The following is a 17,613-nucleotide window of genomic DNA, read 5'->3' as shown; positions in this document are numbered from 1 at the left end:
TTTTAAATACATGAATAAACTTAGAGTTTTTAATTTCACTTTTAAGATTATGAGCATAACAAAAAAGCTTTTAGTTTTGAAATAACACCGCTTAGTTTCTTAGTTTTATGAGTTTTTTTTATGTCTAAGTATACGATTTTGGACGAAATAAGCATTTTAAAATTAAAAACCCTCACCAAATATTAGCAATTGTAAAAGTTTTATATTTTATTACTATATGTAAAAAATCAAATTCAAAACATTAAAAATAAAAGAATATTTGTAGTAGTTAAATAAAATTATGTTTTGTACTTAGCACGTATAAAACTTAAAGTCATATAGTCATACAGTTATAACATTTTTTTTTAAATAAACAATTAATTTATATTTATTGGGGATTAGTTGTGATATTTATTGTGAATATATACCTAAAGGTATATTATTTTAGAGTTTTGTCTATAAGGCGTATATGCGTAAAAACGATAATACAGTTTTTAAAGTTAATAAGATTAATAATAGTTACGTAAAAAAAAAAAAATACCATTATTTCTGAAACCAATATCCTAGTAATTTTGTAAGTTAGTTAATAATTCATACTTAGTTGTTCTAAAGATAATATTTAGTCAAATCGAAAATTTATAATAACACAAATAATTTAAATAATAAATACAATATTAAAGAAATAAATAATAATACACTTGTATATATAAAAGAAAATATCCTGAATGACTGATTATTCATAGTTTATAAACTTTCATATTAATTTTTTATACTTTTTTTTTTTTTTTTTGTTAACAGCCCAAAGGCTGGTTGGCAGCAATTCTCTACTCTTGACGCTTCTCCGCTTTCCTTTTCAATTTGCAATATGATCTGCAGTCCATATCTCTTACTATTTGACTAATGTAGTCCAGTGGCGGTCGCTCTCTGCTGTTGTTTCCTTCAATGGCACCTTCTATTATTCTGCTAAGTAGACTGTTTTGCCGCAGTATGTGTCCAATTAACTTGGCTTTTCTTGTTTTTAAGGTCTTCAGAAAGCTTCTTGTTTTTCTGACTCTTCGATAAACTTCTTCATTTGTTATGTGTTCTGTCCAACTTATTCTAAGTAGTCTTCTGTAACACCATGTCTCGAACGCTGAGAATCTTTTTTCTTCTGTTTTACCTATGGTCCATGTCTCACTTCCATACAGTGCCACGCTCCAAACATAAGCCTTAATTAAGTTTTTCCTTACTTTTATGTCAATATTTCTAGATATAAACATATTTTTCTTGCTCTGAAATGCACATTTAGCATGGTTTATTCTGCTTATGATCTCCCTGGTACTACGGCCGTCCTCAGTTATCGTACTTCCCAAGTATTTATACTCATTTACTTACTCTAGTGTGTCACCATCTAGTGCAATTTGAGTTTGGGTTCCTTCGTTACGGCTGCAAACGAGGACTTTCGTTTTTGCTTTGTTTATTTTTATATTGTATTCATTTTTCATTATTAAGTTCATTATTTCTAAGATATTCTGTAGATCCACTTCATTGTCTGCTATTATCGCTGTCATCTGCAAATCTTAGCATATCTACTCTTTCACCATTTATTCTTACCACTACTTCAATTTCTTCTCTTACTTTATTCACTGCTTCTTGTACATACAGGTTAAATAGGGACGGAGACAGTGTGCATCCCTGCCTCACTCCTTTCCTAATTTATGCTTCTTCCCGGCTATTTCCGCATCGTACCACTACTATTTCTTGTTCGTATAAGCTTTTTATTATTCTCCTATCTTTATATGTCACCCCGACTCATTTCAAGATTTTAAATATCGTTTTCCAATTCACATTATCAAAAGCTTTTTCTAGATCGACGAAAGCTATATAAGTTGTTTTTCTTTTTCTATTCTGTTTCTCAATAATTTGTCTTAGTGCTAGAATAGCTTTCCTAGTGCCTTTTCCTCTCCTAAGCGAAATTGGTCCTCAGTTGGTCCTCAGTTAGGTTACAGTTGTAGTGATCAAAAATATACATCTCATTAGAAACTAATTCTTCTCAAAAAAAAATTTGGGGTGAAGGGGTATTATCCTCTTCCCGTTAGTACAGCTACTGATTAAAACTACAATTTTTCAATTTAGTGTTGTTTATGTTCTAAGAAACATAGACCAATAAGGGCTCGAAGAAAAAATTGAATATAGATATAGATCATTTTTAATTATTTTTACAAGGATTTCATGTATCTGACAACGCTTTAATTTAAACATTTTTTTTTTTTTTTTTTGGACGATTCAAACTTAAAAGAACATTGCTTTCATAACAAATTACAACCAAAAGGAGTTGATCACAATTATTTTTCTGGGCAATGCTGGGCAATATGTAAAAATAAAAAAAATAAAATATATAAATAACTGGGCAATTCAGCTATATTACATACAAATGCATTATTACGGCGCAGAAAAATGTTTGTAGTCACCAATGTACCTAAATTATCTATATACTACGCCGTGTTAGGGTTTCAGTCGAATAGATTTATTCATTAAAGTATAAAAATATCAGTAGGTATAGGATATAATTTAAAGTTTTGTTATTTAAAAGCTTTTATAAAGTATAAGTGCAATCAGTTTATTTAATTTAAATAGTCTGCATTGAGTATTCATAGTAAAAAATCAGCATTATACTGATTGCCTTTTACACATAACTAATTAAATAGTTTCAAGCGAATATTTTAGACATTTTGGCTTTATAATTAATATTTACTCTCACCCATTTATTATATTCCGATTTTCTATTATCAGTTGTTAATATTCGTCGATCAACGGTTATTACCGTAATAAAAAAACAAAAATCGTGTTTATGTTTTCTATCGATATTCACGAATGACGATATTGTAATTAATTATTCATAAAATTATTCGTAATTTAATATTTTAGTCCTATTATTTTCTTTAAATTTTAAAATGAAATCAGTGCAGAAAAATATTATTTTTTAATAAGAGTGGGTTTTAAACAATATCATTGGATAAGAAGATAGAACTAAAAAAAAAAAAAAAAAAACATAGGCTTACTCCATACTTCTTTTTCTGTTTTGGAACGACGACGCCACAGGCACACTATCGTATTACTTCTGCGAGTCCTACTCTAGACTTCAATGTTATAGAAATTATTAAATTTTAAACGAGAAAATCTGTAAAAAAATTTAAAAATAATATAACCCATAGCTAGATTTCTGACTGTTTAGAATCTAATCGTTTATATTGTTTCCCGTTCGCTCTTTACATATATATATATATATATATATATATATATTTAATATTGATTATTAATTTTTTTTATATATGCACTACTTATTAAAAAACCACAAATCACCACTGTTTACCTATTACAGAAACATATTTTTGAAGTCGTACGTAACTGTCGATCACGATTGAAAATGTTTAATTTAGATACCCAGATATTGTACCAACGTAGTGATATGCATTCGTGATAATATAGTTGAATTGTGTTTGATGAAGTGTAATAAAAACACTCTCAGAGTCAAAATATTTGTCAATATCAAAAATATTTTATTGTGAGCCGATCGACAATGAACGACGGGTTTCCCGGCCATTCGATCACACTTTGCATAAGCGATTGTGTGGAATAATAATACCTCTTGGATCCTAGAGTTACTAGTATCACGCGTAAACATGTATTACACAAACTGGAAACAGTGAAGACCATTACCCGTTCGTTGAAGTGAGAAAATAATACTTTTGTACCACCTTATGCTACATTCTATGTTTGATACTTACTATTTTCCTGTGCAATCAAATTGCCCTATAATACAACGTTGCGTTAGATTGGCTTGAAGAAAGAGAAATGTATATGTCAAAAAAAATTACTGCGAAAATATATATCATGCACTGAGTCAGAAAGCAAATCAAGTGAGGTTTTACATTGACAAGTATGTTGCCAAATGCACTGTGAGGTAAATACTCGTACGAATGAGTCATTAATTTACTAAAAATCTGTTCTGCCGACGTTTTGCGATAATCCTTTTTACGCGAGATGAATTTGGGGGGGGGGGAGTTAGACTAAAGTCAAGAATTCTACTAGGATGATTTATTCTAATAATATAGCGTGAAAACAGCAATAAATCTGAATAAAATCAAATAGAAAATCTTTATATAGTTCAAAATTGAAAATCAAATCGAGATTAAAAATGTTTCGATTTTTGACAATTTAAAACATTTGCATTTGTTATACTTGACGTAAGAAATAAATATTTCAAAATTTAGTTGTTGGAATGTGTTGAAATTTGACATAAGTTATATGAGTGTGAACTAATTAATATGCCTCCATCGAACCTCAGTTATTTTTATTAATTTTCATTTCAGAGTTTTACAGTATCCAGTCCTTTTATGTACTAAAAAAAAATAGATATTCGTTGTTTTGCTGATTTTAGTGAGGAGTAATATTAGACGAAGGTATGTAGAAAAAACTGATGTTTCCATTAGATTTTTAACAGCAAAAAAATATAATTCATAATGTTTTACACTTTAAAGTTTCTATTTCGTATGTCCGGAGATGCTTGCTGTGGATATAACCCGTAGATGTCCATACGATACAGTGGTGGATTCATTTTGTGGTACCGGGGGCAATGCCATACGACACCTTACATGTTCCAGGGGTAAGATACAGTTTATTCCATACCAAAAAATATTATAAAATGTCGATTGATTAATTTATGGTTCTAAAAATATTTGATTTTTTTGTCTTAGTCATTGCCTTTCACGTTGATCTGGCCCAAATTAATCTTGCCCTTTAAAATTGGTTAATATACGGAGTGACCGGAAAAATATATTTTTGAGTAGGGAACAGTTACTTCTTTTCTGAAGTGAAATTAGATGTTATGGTTACATCTCCCCCTTGGGATATTCTATGTAACCCCGATGGCATAAGTAGCCCCGTAGAAGGGAAGTGGCTTGCGTTCTAAGACGACGCATAAAATCACTCTCTGCGTGCTGTGTTGCTACATTTAGAAGAGTCCGCTTTTGTTTTTTACTTATAAGTGTGCCATAAACGCTCTTCGGTGCGCCTTGTCACGAAGAGACAAAAGGTTCACCATGTAAGGTTAATCCAATTCGCCAATGAGGATGAGGATGGTTTTGAAACATCCACGTATTTATATATGAAAGAGTCGACCTGCGCGCAATGACCATTCAGTAATAAATGGTACTATTTTTATAATATTTACGGTGTTATTATCATACTGTCACGTTTGCGGGCTCGTCCAATAACGTTGAGGAAAAATTAGTGGGTAGCTTCAATGACTAGCGGACGATTATTATCCTACGTCACATACCTATACATATTGTACTATATGCGTATCCAGACCCCTTTCATATAGCGCACACACTAAATACGTGCATGGTAACGTAACCAAAAAGTGAAAATAGGGATAAGACTTATACTTGTATTATCACAACGTTATAACTTGAGTGAGTACAAAGATAAAAAATAAGTACTTCATTAAAATATTTTTTTTTTACGAAAAATTCTATTATTGAACAACAAAAATTTATTTCATATATTTATGGTAAACTAATCAGCAATCAGGACTAGAGGGTTTGTTTGAAAAAAATCAAGGTTGGTCTTTCTGTATTCATTGTTATTCAAACTAAGATTACAATTAAATAAATAAAATTCGGCTATCAACAAATTTTGTTTGTATGTTATTATTATTATTATTATTGTTATTTTGACACTATATAAAGTTAATTTAAAACTTGTGGTATACTGGTTTAATAATGTAACTGAATATAATTTAATAATTTATTACGGTTGGTGGAAAAACTATCTTTAACTGTAGATTGTAAGATAATATTATACTTTTGTATTATGTTATACTCATATATAACTCACAATATTTATTTTATTAAAAATTATAATGCAAAAAAAATAAACATGATTGTTGATATTTTATAGGCACCACAATAATTGACAATACATATTTTGACAAATCTCACCGGTCATTTATTGCATGATACACACGCTTATGACATACACACAAGTGAATTATATAGAGCATGGCTGGTTTTTGTGCAAGAGGGACTTATTACCTTCAACCGTGCAATCTTATTATTTCATTGTTATCCCCAAAGATTGGAGAAATCTTGCTTGTTATGTTAGCCAACCACAGACACGCTATCCAGTTATCATTCCAGACACGGTCGGTGGTCGGTAACACGTATATCCCGGGGGATACGGAAGTGAGCCTATCGTCGAAACCAAAAGGTACCGAGGTTGTTTAAATGGTTTTATTTTTTTGCTGGAAATTTAGTTTTTATTCTAGAAAAAACAAACGGCCGAGCATGGAAACAGAGCTCAAATAAGTAAATAAAATACGCTACGAATTGTTTTTTTGAAACGTTGATTTTGATTTTTTTGAAACTACAAATTTATGGATTTGTTGATAATATGAATTATTTTTCCATGAAATAAAAATGTATATTTTTATTCAGTATATCATAAGGTCGATTTCTAGATTTGTATCGGTATTTTTCACATATTTAAAACTAAGTGTCATGTAATAGAGAGGAAGAGTAATATGGCTTATATACATATACAAGTACTTGAATCCAAGCAACAAAAATAACAACAACATTTGGTTTGACGAATCCCATTCCCAATATTGATACATTTTACAACACTAGTGAAATGATGTCCGATTGGACTACGACTAATCGTTCGGATTTCACGTGGCCTTACCTGGCAGAGAGACAACGAATAATAGACTGGGATAGTTACGAATACAAAGAACAAATATGTAAAAATGCAGAACTTTCGGATTGTTCACAGCCGTCAAAACAATCGTCCTGTGATGTCGAAACGTTACAGCAGACGCGCTCACAAAAGTTCCCTTTTGATTTCGATTATCGTCCGAAACCTATTGTGGAATCCGGGCAATCTATCAACCGTTACCCGATTGAAGTATGAGAAATATTGTTATTACAATTCACGAACGTATTCAATAAGATACGGATTCGACGATGGTGACAAAAGATGATAGCGTGATCCTGATCTGTACTTGTACATATACCCGGTAGTCGTAGACGAGTTGGGCCAAACTATACATTTAAATATTAATCAGTAACCATGACCATTCGTCACTGCCATCGATACCACATTTAATAATATTCTAATTTCTTCTCCCTCTCTCCGTCCCTAAGGGTATTTAAGCAATTTTTCTTCCGGTATTGGTGCATTAGAACAGGAAAAAAACGTTTTCTCTTATTTTATATAGCAGTGGTCTTCAACCTGTAGGTCGCGACCCAATTTTGGGTTGCGTAAGCTTTAAGATAGGGTCGCGATAAGTTTTCTGTTTAAAATTTAAAATATTCATATTTATATATACATATTATATAATGTATGTCATATGATATTGCATAAAAATATTTTTAAATAAACCCGAAACCGTACTATTTTATACTATTTTAAATTTTTAGAAGATTAGAATGAACACTTTTTTCTCAAATATTCATACTTAATTAGAAAAAATCCTAAAACCAATATGCAACACATACTACTAATCATTAACTATCAAATACATAGTGGAAGAGTGTACACAATTTACCTCAATACGCACCGACCTGAACATTCCATCCAACATGGTAAAAGTGTTTAGCGAAAAACAAACTATGAAAATAGTCACATTATTAAATATCATAAATATTATAATAGTAAACCTTAATTTACATCAACTTCACCTATACAATATTTCATATGTAATATTATAATTTTAAATCTAACACCTAACACATAAAATATGTAACATCTAATAGCTAATAATATTTGCTGTTGAAACCTCAATTTTCAAATAAAAGAAAAAAAAAAGAATGAACAATCAAATTAAGTGATAGCCCGACTTAATTTATAAATCTCTTTTATATTTCATATATCTATAAACTGCATTGTGTTAAATTGAGCTGAGGTGGAGGTATTTCATGTGAAAACAGTCCGGGACAAATATCGCACTCATTTCTTTTGTGTATCAAAGCACATTTTTCGGTATCATTATATGCATTTTTTTTTAGTATCATTACTTATATTAAAAATTAAATATTTCCTAAATACCTAAAAAATATAAATTTTGATTTATTTAGTTATAAAAGCACTTTTAAAATGGCATACATTAAACAGTTTTAACTTTTTTATTTGGTTTTCATAGCTAACGAAATTTACACGGGTCGCAAAAAATGTTTGGTAAGAAAAGTGGGTCGCAGGTCGAAAAAAGTTGAAGACCACTGCAATAGAGTACAATGAATTTGAATACCAACTTTTAAGGGCACTATTTTACTTAAGAAAACACCAACAGTACCGGTTAAAATCATTAACTTTCCCCAAGTCCATGTGATATGGTTTGTTACGATCAATTTTAAATATCAAAATTTGGTTATTTTCCAAGTTGTGTGTTTCCATCGTCGAACTTCACTTTTGTGAAAAATAATAGTTATATTTTTATTTCATAAAATGGTCGATAAGTTGATGAAATAATTATGTATTTCACGAAGTGTAAAAAAATGGTTTCCATTTCATGAACTGGATAATTTTTCATGAAATGAACAATTTTACTAAATGCATACGGTATATATATATGTATAATATACATTGTATATATTGTGTTTCATTGCTGTACATGGCTCATTTTTTCATTGTCTAGTGTATTTTCTAGTTCAGTGTTTTTCAACTTACAAATCACGATGAGTTTTAATTGGGCTGTTCACAAGTTAGTTTTCCTTACAGTTTGTTTTATAAAAATTATTTACAGAAAACAAAGTGGTTAGAATATGTTATTATATTTTATTTTTTTGAACTTGTCGGTGTTTTTAGTAGTATGCTAATATATTTAAGACCTACAGACTGTATTTTATTCATTTTATCATTACTTTTCTATAATTTGCTTTCGTATTTAATATTTTTATATCGTCAAAATATATTGTTGTATTTTTGTTTAGAATGTTATTTACTGCTTCTGAATTTGCAATTAATTTATAATCTATAACTTTTTGATGTTCTTTTATTTTAACCTCGAATTTTGGTGGTTTGCAAATATTGTCTCAAGTATTTTATTATTTTCGATTATTTAAGCCCCATGGCATATTTATACATTTTGTTAACTATACTTACCAATAATTATATTATATTGTTATATTATTTAGTTTTACAGTCTCAATGACTCGAATGCACTATGCGTAATTTTTATGACTTTGTTTTATTGGTAATACATTTTTAATTTTTCTTTTGACAAAAACTTTTCATGCTGGTTATTTTTTAAATAATTTAAAATAATAATAATAAATAACAATTATTGTTCTAAATCTATCTTCAATGTATGTACTTATCTTAAAAGTATTAATGTCTTTGATGTAACATAAATGTTAAAACTCATATTTATTCATACTTTATTATCATAACCTTTGACAGTTTAATGTTTTCAAAATATATGGAAATATTTCAACTTGTTGAAGAATGACTAAAGATTCGTTTTATTAAAATAAATAATTATTATAGTAATCATATAAAATACAAAACATTAAGATTTTATAGTTAAAATTTTCTTTCAATCGTTTTAAACATATAAAAATGTCGTATCTTACAAACAATACTCATTATGAACAACTCAACACATTATCAACACACATTTGATTCATAGATATCGGTATTCATATTAACTGGAATTATTATCTTAGAAATAGATGTTTCACCATCCTTAATAAATACAAATTCCTACTCTTCGGTCTTATTACGTAGTTTGAGTAATACACGTACAATTTCCATTATTGAATCGATCAATACACGTCTGCAGGAATCGATTATTAATGTAAAACATTATGTTTTAATTAATTGGGTACACATGGATTAATAGCAAGAATGCGTCTATATTAACATCCACCGAATATCGAACTAGTATAATACAATGCACACCAGTTGTATTTTCATCTTATTTTCAATCAAAATAAGTATTATAATCATACAATATTACTGTATATTTACAAGTATTGATTTATTGTATTATTGAGATATAAATTATTCCTGTAGGCTAAATAATTTTTTCATGAATATCAGATATAAGTGTTTTGCCTTTCTAAAATCCAATGCTAATGTAGTTATTTTACAGAGTATCGTTATTGCGTCATATCTATTGTGCAGTTTAGCTCTCACGAGAAATGAATACAATTTAAATCTAACCAACAACATAATCCAAATCAAATCAAGTTCACCTTATAAAAATGTATACAAAAAAATTAACAAGATACTTATATACATATATTTGAAAAACAATTGAAATTCAACGTATTTTAGAATTTTTTCAATGAAGTATTCTTTACTTCAAGTATACTTTAACAAAAACAGTTCATATTAAAAGTAATCGATTACAAAATATTAATTTAAAAATAATTTTTATTGTATGGGTAATAATAATAATAATAAATTTGAGCTAAATAAAAAAGAAAACAATTTTCTGGTTTAGATTTACGGTTATTTTGAAAGATTGTATTTAATTATTTTTATAAATTTGAAACCAACCAAGCTTTGGCTAATTGAAAAACTTTCAATAGAAAGTATTAATATTAAATATGTCAAATTTAGATTAGAATAATTTTTACTGTTTACAGAATATAGCGACAAAATTTAAAAAAAACTCGTTAAACAAATATGAAGTTTGAATCGTTACGAGTTTTGTTCAAAACATAATTTAAAATGAAATTTGATAAATTAATTTTTTGTAAAAACTGTTAATTTAAAATGTGACTCAGTAGAGTTAACAAATGTAAACTGTTTATATCACGAAAGTTAGATTATAACCTAAATAACAACTTTGTGATGTTATATTTATTGTAATTCATTTTAATGGATTTCGTTTAAATTATTTCTTTTTCAACAGGAACTCGATCAATAATCACTTACAAGTCGTGTGATTTTTAATTGGTTTAACGAAGGTTTTAGATATAAATAATAATTTGGGATTTTTATAGAATTTCATAAAAATTAGCTCGTGTGATTATAAAACAAAATAATTACATTTATTCGATTACATACAGAACGGATACAAATAAAGCATTGTGTTTTACAACGTACATTACCTAATCTACCTTTCGATTGGGCGTCAATAAGGGTATATACAACTGTTTGCTCAAATGAAGCAATGTACACGAATCGCAAACGTTTGATTAAACTAATTATTTTTCGATACAATCGAAGGACTTATATTATTATTATATTATTTATTATTTTCATTCTTTATTGCTTATTCATTTAGATTCTAAGTGATTTCTAAGAATACTCGAGACGATTATAAAATCATAGTAGCCACGGCTGATGACAAAACAATATTCTTATTCACTTGTACACACTAGTGCATTAGTAGCGTGTGTTTGATCGATACACTATGCAGATGTTATATGGCTAATCTGGTCTATGTCAAGCCACATTATAATAATAATAATAATACATATAATACAGTTTTCAATGTGTTGTGCTCGGGATCGAAATACTTACATTTACATATATTTATAGAAGTATGGTTATTAATGATTATTATTTATGATTATAAAGTATGATTCGTTTAACTCGTATTGATGTGTTAAACGTGTTAGTGGTTGTTAGAACTCGAGACTTAAAATATTGTTGTAATTACGTGTTGTACGCGAATATTAAGAGTATGTGTAAGTTGTAAACGTGCGCGATTTTTTAGAAAATGATCGAATACAATAAGAAAAAAGCGGATGCGAAAATCCGTAGCGTGCGCACAAGGCCCAGAGTGTATATGTCTCCTCAGATCAGTCTCGATGAGTTAACGGACGAATATCGTGAAGTGATGTGTGACGACATGTACACCTCTTCGAAAACAATCGGCGAACTCACTTCTGGCATACTGCAGACTCGTCCAATATCCGTTAACGATCAAGAACCATCGTCAAAACCGTCCGCGGATTTGGTAAAATAATCACGTTTTCCTTTTTCATATTTTTTCTCCTTTATTCTTTTACTGCCGTTTCTCAAAAAAAAAAAAATAAATAAATAAATATATTTAGTTATTGGTCAACTACGGAAGTAATTGACTGAAGAATACTTTGCATATTGCGTGCACATAGTGTGTAGTTCTATAAAAAACGGTAATGTTGCGTGTTTTATTAATTTTCTTATAGCTGCTATAAGTATACTCAGTTGTATAATATTATTGTGTACTGTCTATTTTAAATCTATTCATATTTCTCCATTGTTTTTTTATTAATTTAAGCTCTATTAAGCTTTAAGGGTTTCTCATGTATAAAAATAACACTTAACTATCTTCATATAAAATAGTGAAAGTCAAGATTTATAATTTACAAATCGCGAAATGTAATTAAAAAATAATAAAATTATTTCACCTGAAAATCTGTTTATTAATAAAAGGTGTTCTAAAATAAATAAACAAACAAACTTTATATCAAAGTTAAAAAGTTATTTTCCGTATTATTGTATAATTATTTTCAATTTTTTACTTGATCTGTTTCATGTATGTCTTTTTGGCTGATTGATAAAATTCTAAAGAAAATATTAAGTTTTAACATTTTATAAAAATGAATTATCAAGGATATGGAACATTTTTAAGTGTAGTTGCAATATAGTATACCAAGGTATTATGTATGAGCATAACTAAAAAGTCATTATAGCTTGACAATTAGTAATTATCAAGCTATATGCTATATGTACATACAAGTAATTATTAATTACTTATATGTACATATATAAATGTATTATAAAACAATTTATAAAAAATTATGTGTCGTTGCACTGTTAATTTTTACTATTTATAGTTCGTTCAATAAGACGTCATATACTACAGAGTGAGTCAATAATTATATTCGTAGTTCTTATGCTACGAATGATTTATTAATTTATATTGATCTATGAAATAAATGTGATTTTATTTTTTCAAAAAATAAAATATTTTGTTCGAAATTTTGAATAAAACCATTTGATTATTATCTGTTCAGGTCATATGTCGACGCCAGCCGCTATACAAGACTATAAAACCTGCAAAAAATTGGCGACGTATCAGCATCGAATGGGATAAATCACAGAAACGTATTTTTGGTGGTCGGTCTGTAGACTGATGGCTGTATGTAAACTTTGGAAAATTAACCTTAATATAAATTATAATTATAATAATTAATTGTGATTCTGATAGTTTCTTGGAGTTTTAAACGTAATTTAGCCAGAATGGCAAACAATTATAGTGTCAAATAATTTTAAATTCGAATTTGAATACGAATCAAAAATAAGAGGTAATAATATATGAGAATATGCTAGACGCAACATATCATAGTTAATTAAACGATATACGTACACAAGTACGTATTACTTACAATATAGTATATAATATCGTAGGTGTATAAAATAAATTTCCACAGCTTGTATAATGTTAATTTTTTTCTCGCTGCTGTTTACCATCTCCATGATTGATATCCGCAAAAAATTACAAATAAGTTCTATAATATGTTTAATTGAAATGTGGTTTATTTATGAAATAAATTATGCTTCACACGTTCTAACTTATATTGATATTTGCTAGCATAACAGTTTGAAATACTCAAAAATTGTAAACCCATTTTACATTTGAATAATGTGTATGCAGTGGTTTTATGTGTATTGTATATATTGTACTATAGTTGTATACTATGTGTTTAGCGTTTAAAGAGTATAAATATTCCATCATATTTTACCAATAAATTACAACGAAACATATGATACATAGTTAAAAAATAAGCTTATTAATTCTTGCACTGTTTTCTATTAAAAATATTTGAACTAAAAATTAAAGAGTGTAGATGTAAATAAAACTATTAATTTGCAAATAATATAAATGCTATAATATACTGTTACACCTCAGGAAACTAATTGTATGTATTTTTTTAATATTGAAACATAATAATGTTAACAATCATCTTTACTTTTATTGAAAGAAAATCTCAACATTTATTATTTCAACTGTTTTCAATAAAATACTCTGTTTTAAAATAAGATTAAATTATAAAAAAGAAATATTATGATGGTTTGATTCAATAGGTTCAATATGATCATATTCATAATTTTTAATACTGTGTAAACTAAAAAATGTAATGGTTTTCAAAAATGGTTTATTTTTTTGGCGTTCAGAATTTTGGTTAGATAGTAAATATACACCAACATTTTTACACGATACCTCATAAGAACTGAAATTGAATCAGTAATTTTTTATAATTGGTTATTTTTCGATTTATCTCAGTAGATATATTCTGTATACTGAATCGATCTCCGCAGAAAACAACAAAATTTTAAAACCCTAATATTAACGATTACCATAATACTTATACAATTATATTTCAAAATTATACAACGAAAGACTAATACGGATTTAGTGTTTACTATCTATGCATTTTATTAGATTCTGAGTGAAACGAAGAAAGTATTGATTTTACCATGATGTGTGTGTGTGTGTGTTTATTTTTATTTGTATACACTGTTTCAACCAGAAGGGTTGCTCCGATCATTAAAATCACTGGAGATTTCTGATATGAAATATTTTCTAGTTGGTACTCGAACTTTAATGGGAGTTATTCTACGAATTTCCTTATTAATTTTTTTAATAAATACAAAAAACTGATAAAATTATAAAATTTACTATTACTATTGAAGGTAAACAAATTGAAAGCTTAAATAAATTTAAGTTTAGAAAAATTATATTTTTACAAAATGTTAAAATCCGTTACATTTTTGTAGTAAAAAATGTACAACATTTCCAGCTAAAGATTGGATACAACATTTTTTCTGATTTTTTTAGCGGCAAACAAAAAAAAAAAAAAATTTAAATGTGATTTGAATTATAAGCGTCATAAAATAAAATGTCAACGAAATCGAATTCAACAACGCATTTTCACAAAACGATAATAGTTATTATAGTATATTTGTCTGGATAATACGTAACCCTCGATTAAAGAATTAAATTGATCAGAGATGGTATATAATTTAATATAACATTGTGATTATTGAATAAATTGGTTTAGTTGCAAAGCATTTAAACAAAACGTTTTATTGTGTTAAATTTAACAAATAAACATTCTTCATATACAGTTACTCGTATATACATTATGATTTATCGTATAACCTTAGAATGTGTACTGCTGTTGTCAAATTAATATAAACACTATTTCGTCTATTGTATTTGTTCTTATAAATATATTGATGGGCAATATATTAACATTTTATAACTTCACGTCACAACATCAACATTGTATATTGTCATATAATATGGATTATTACGTATGTTGGTATAAATTCTGAGAATCTTCTCATCAATTTTTGGATCAAAACTTTGTCGACATTGGCCAAATATTAATATATTTTACTTAGACACAAAATACACAAAACCACTATATTCTATTTGATTTAATTGATAATGAGCTATAGTGCGGTGTGTTAGATATGATGGAGAAAAATAAAGTAAATAATAAAGTTCTTAACGTTTTTCATCCTATGCCCCTTGTAAATTGTTAAAAATCTTATCCCATTAGAGTTTAGGCGATTTTTTTTTTTTTTTGTGAGCCATACAAATAACTATATATTATAAAATTTTTTAATTTTATTATTTTCATCATTTTAAAAATGTATTTATTATGTAATTATTTGATAATATTAAGCATATGCGGCATTAGGGATGAACGAGGGGGGAGGTGCCCCTCCGGAAAAATATTGAAGGGCAAACTTATTATTTTGCTCCCCTATTAAGTTAAATATTACTTAGACAATTTTTAATTTTCATAAAATATTTATGTTAAAATTACGTTTGTACAATTATGTAAGAAAATTATTCCCCGTGTTAAGGCAGATCAATATTATCAATATTTTCATAAATTATTATAAACTAATATAGGTACATTGATTAAATATACAATATAGTAAATTTAATCAATGCTTTAATCAATACTTTTAAAACATTACTACATATTACATTGATATTAATTAATATACTTATCGCCTTATCAGTTATCATACATATAATAAGTAAATAAAAATGTATATTATATAGATAAGTTGAATGTGAGAAGATTTTTAAATTGGGCAGTAAATTGTGATTAATTTTACGAGTTTGGTTCAGTCAGTAAACCACTTGAGACGTCAAACTACCTATTATAATTTCACGAGATACATAGTTAAATAAGCGCTTTTTCAAGAAAAATATGTGTACATTATGGTAATTTTAGGTACATACAAGAAAATTCAATGATTTTTATTGTATTTTAAAACATTTTTCCCACACTCTGTTACATATATTTTTTAAATTTCTTAAGCCCGGTGTTATTTTTAAATTGACCACATTAAATTTGAATATAAAAGTCAGATAATGGTGAGTTATTAATTAATTGGAAAGAAAAAATTCCCAGATATAGTCAACGAATAATAACAATTTAATAACAAGCAATATATTCATTTATAGTGAAACCTAAAATTTATTATTTTGGTGTTCTTTCAGATTTAATTTTAGGTTTTATATAGCAAAAATAAATTCAAACAATAGATTACGTTTCCTTGTATATGTTTCGATTACGCGTATTAGCAGTAGTAAATATTCATCTGTTTACGATGCGGATATAAACGGATAATATATACGCGGAAATTTAAGTTTACGGGCGGTGATGACGCTATAATCGAATAATTTTATAATATACACATAATATAAGGGCATAGGTTCCTACGTAGATCCTGAAAGGCAAGGAAAACATGGGTGTATTATAACCGCCGAAAAAGCGAGTGCGCTTTTGTTTGACGGTCATAATTGATGTGTGAGAAACTCGCGGAGCAGCTAAGAACCTTTCACCTGCAGCATAACTAATACGAGTTGTGTACGCGGACGAACAACGTCGTGTTACAATGTATAATATACATATACATATATATAAAATAAAGCAAGAATTGTTCGATTATGTGCGTACAATTGAATTATTATAAATATTATTATTATTTTTTTTTTTTTTCGAGAAAAGGCAAATTATATGACTTATTGCCAGGGCTCGGAAGTTGTAGCACTAAAAATGCTACTTTTTAGCTCTTAAATATGTACTTAAAAACTCTAAAATATACGCTATAGACAGCATGAAAAATCAAAAAATATGCATTTAACTTGAACAAAATGTAATTTTGAAAAATTGTTAGGATCATTAGACACAGTCTATACTGATTGAATTATAAAATGTTAACAAAAACGTTAAATTACTTAAATATATTTGTAAAAATGTATTTATTATTAAATTATTTTTTATATTTTTACCTTGGAAATTATCCTAGATTATTAAAATGTTTGATAATCTAATGCAATTATATAATAAGGGAATAACAATGACGTCACTAACTATTAATACATCAAATTGTCAATGAAAACATAAAATAATATTTGATGAAGTCTATTTATTTCCAATAATTAAAATATTTTTAAAAATATAACCAAGTAAATACAATTATTATCAACAAAATGTGATTATTTCCTATATTATGTGAAAATATACCCGAAAATAGCACTATAAAACCTAAATTAGCAAAATAGCAATAAAACCCATAAATATGCAAAAAATAGCAAAATTAAATTTTTTATATGAT

At 27.6% G+C, this 17,613-nt stretch overlaps 1 protein-coding gene across 1 annotated transcript; it reads left to right on the top strand.

Annotated features, from left to right (window-relative positions):
• Positions 1-6,654: 6,654 nt before the first annotated feature.
• Positions 6,655-13,097, top strand: LOC112694443. Its single transcript, XM_025569906.1, has 3 exons — positions 6,655-6,927; positions 11,693-11,935; positions 12,978-13,097. Exons 1-3 carry the CDS (start codon positions 6,655-6,657, stop codon positions 13,095-13,097), a joined length of 636 nt encoding a protein of 211 aa, XP_025425691.1.
• Positions 13,098-17,613: the final 4,516 nt, after the last annotated feature.

This window comes from Sipha flava, unplaced genomic scaffold, assembly GCF_003268045.1.
Source record: "Sipha flava isolate LNK unplaced genomic scaffold, YSA_version1 129_pilon_pilon, whole genome shotgun sequence".
Lineage (NCBI taxonomy): Eukaryota > Metazoa > Arthropoda > Insecta > Hemiptera > Aphididae > Sipha > Sipha flava.
The sequence above is the reverse complement of the archived record's forward strand: the minus strand, read 5'-3'. Positions and strand labels throughout refer to the sequence as shown.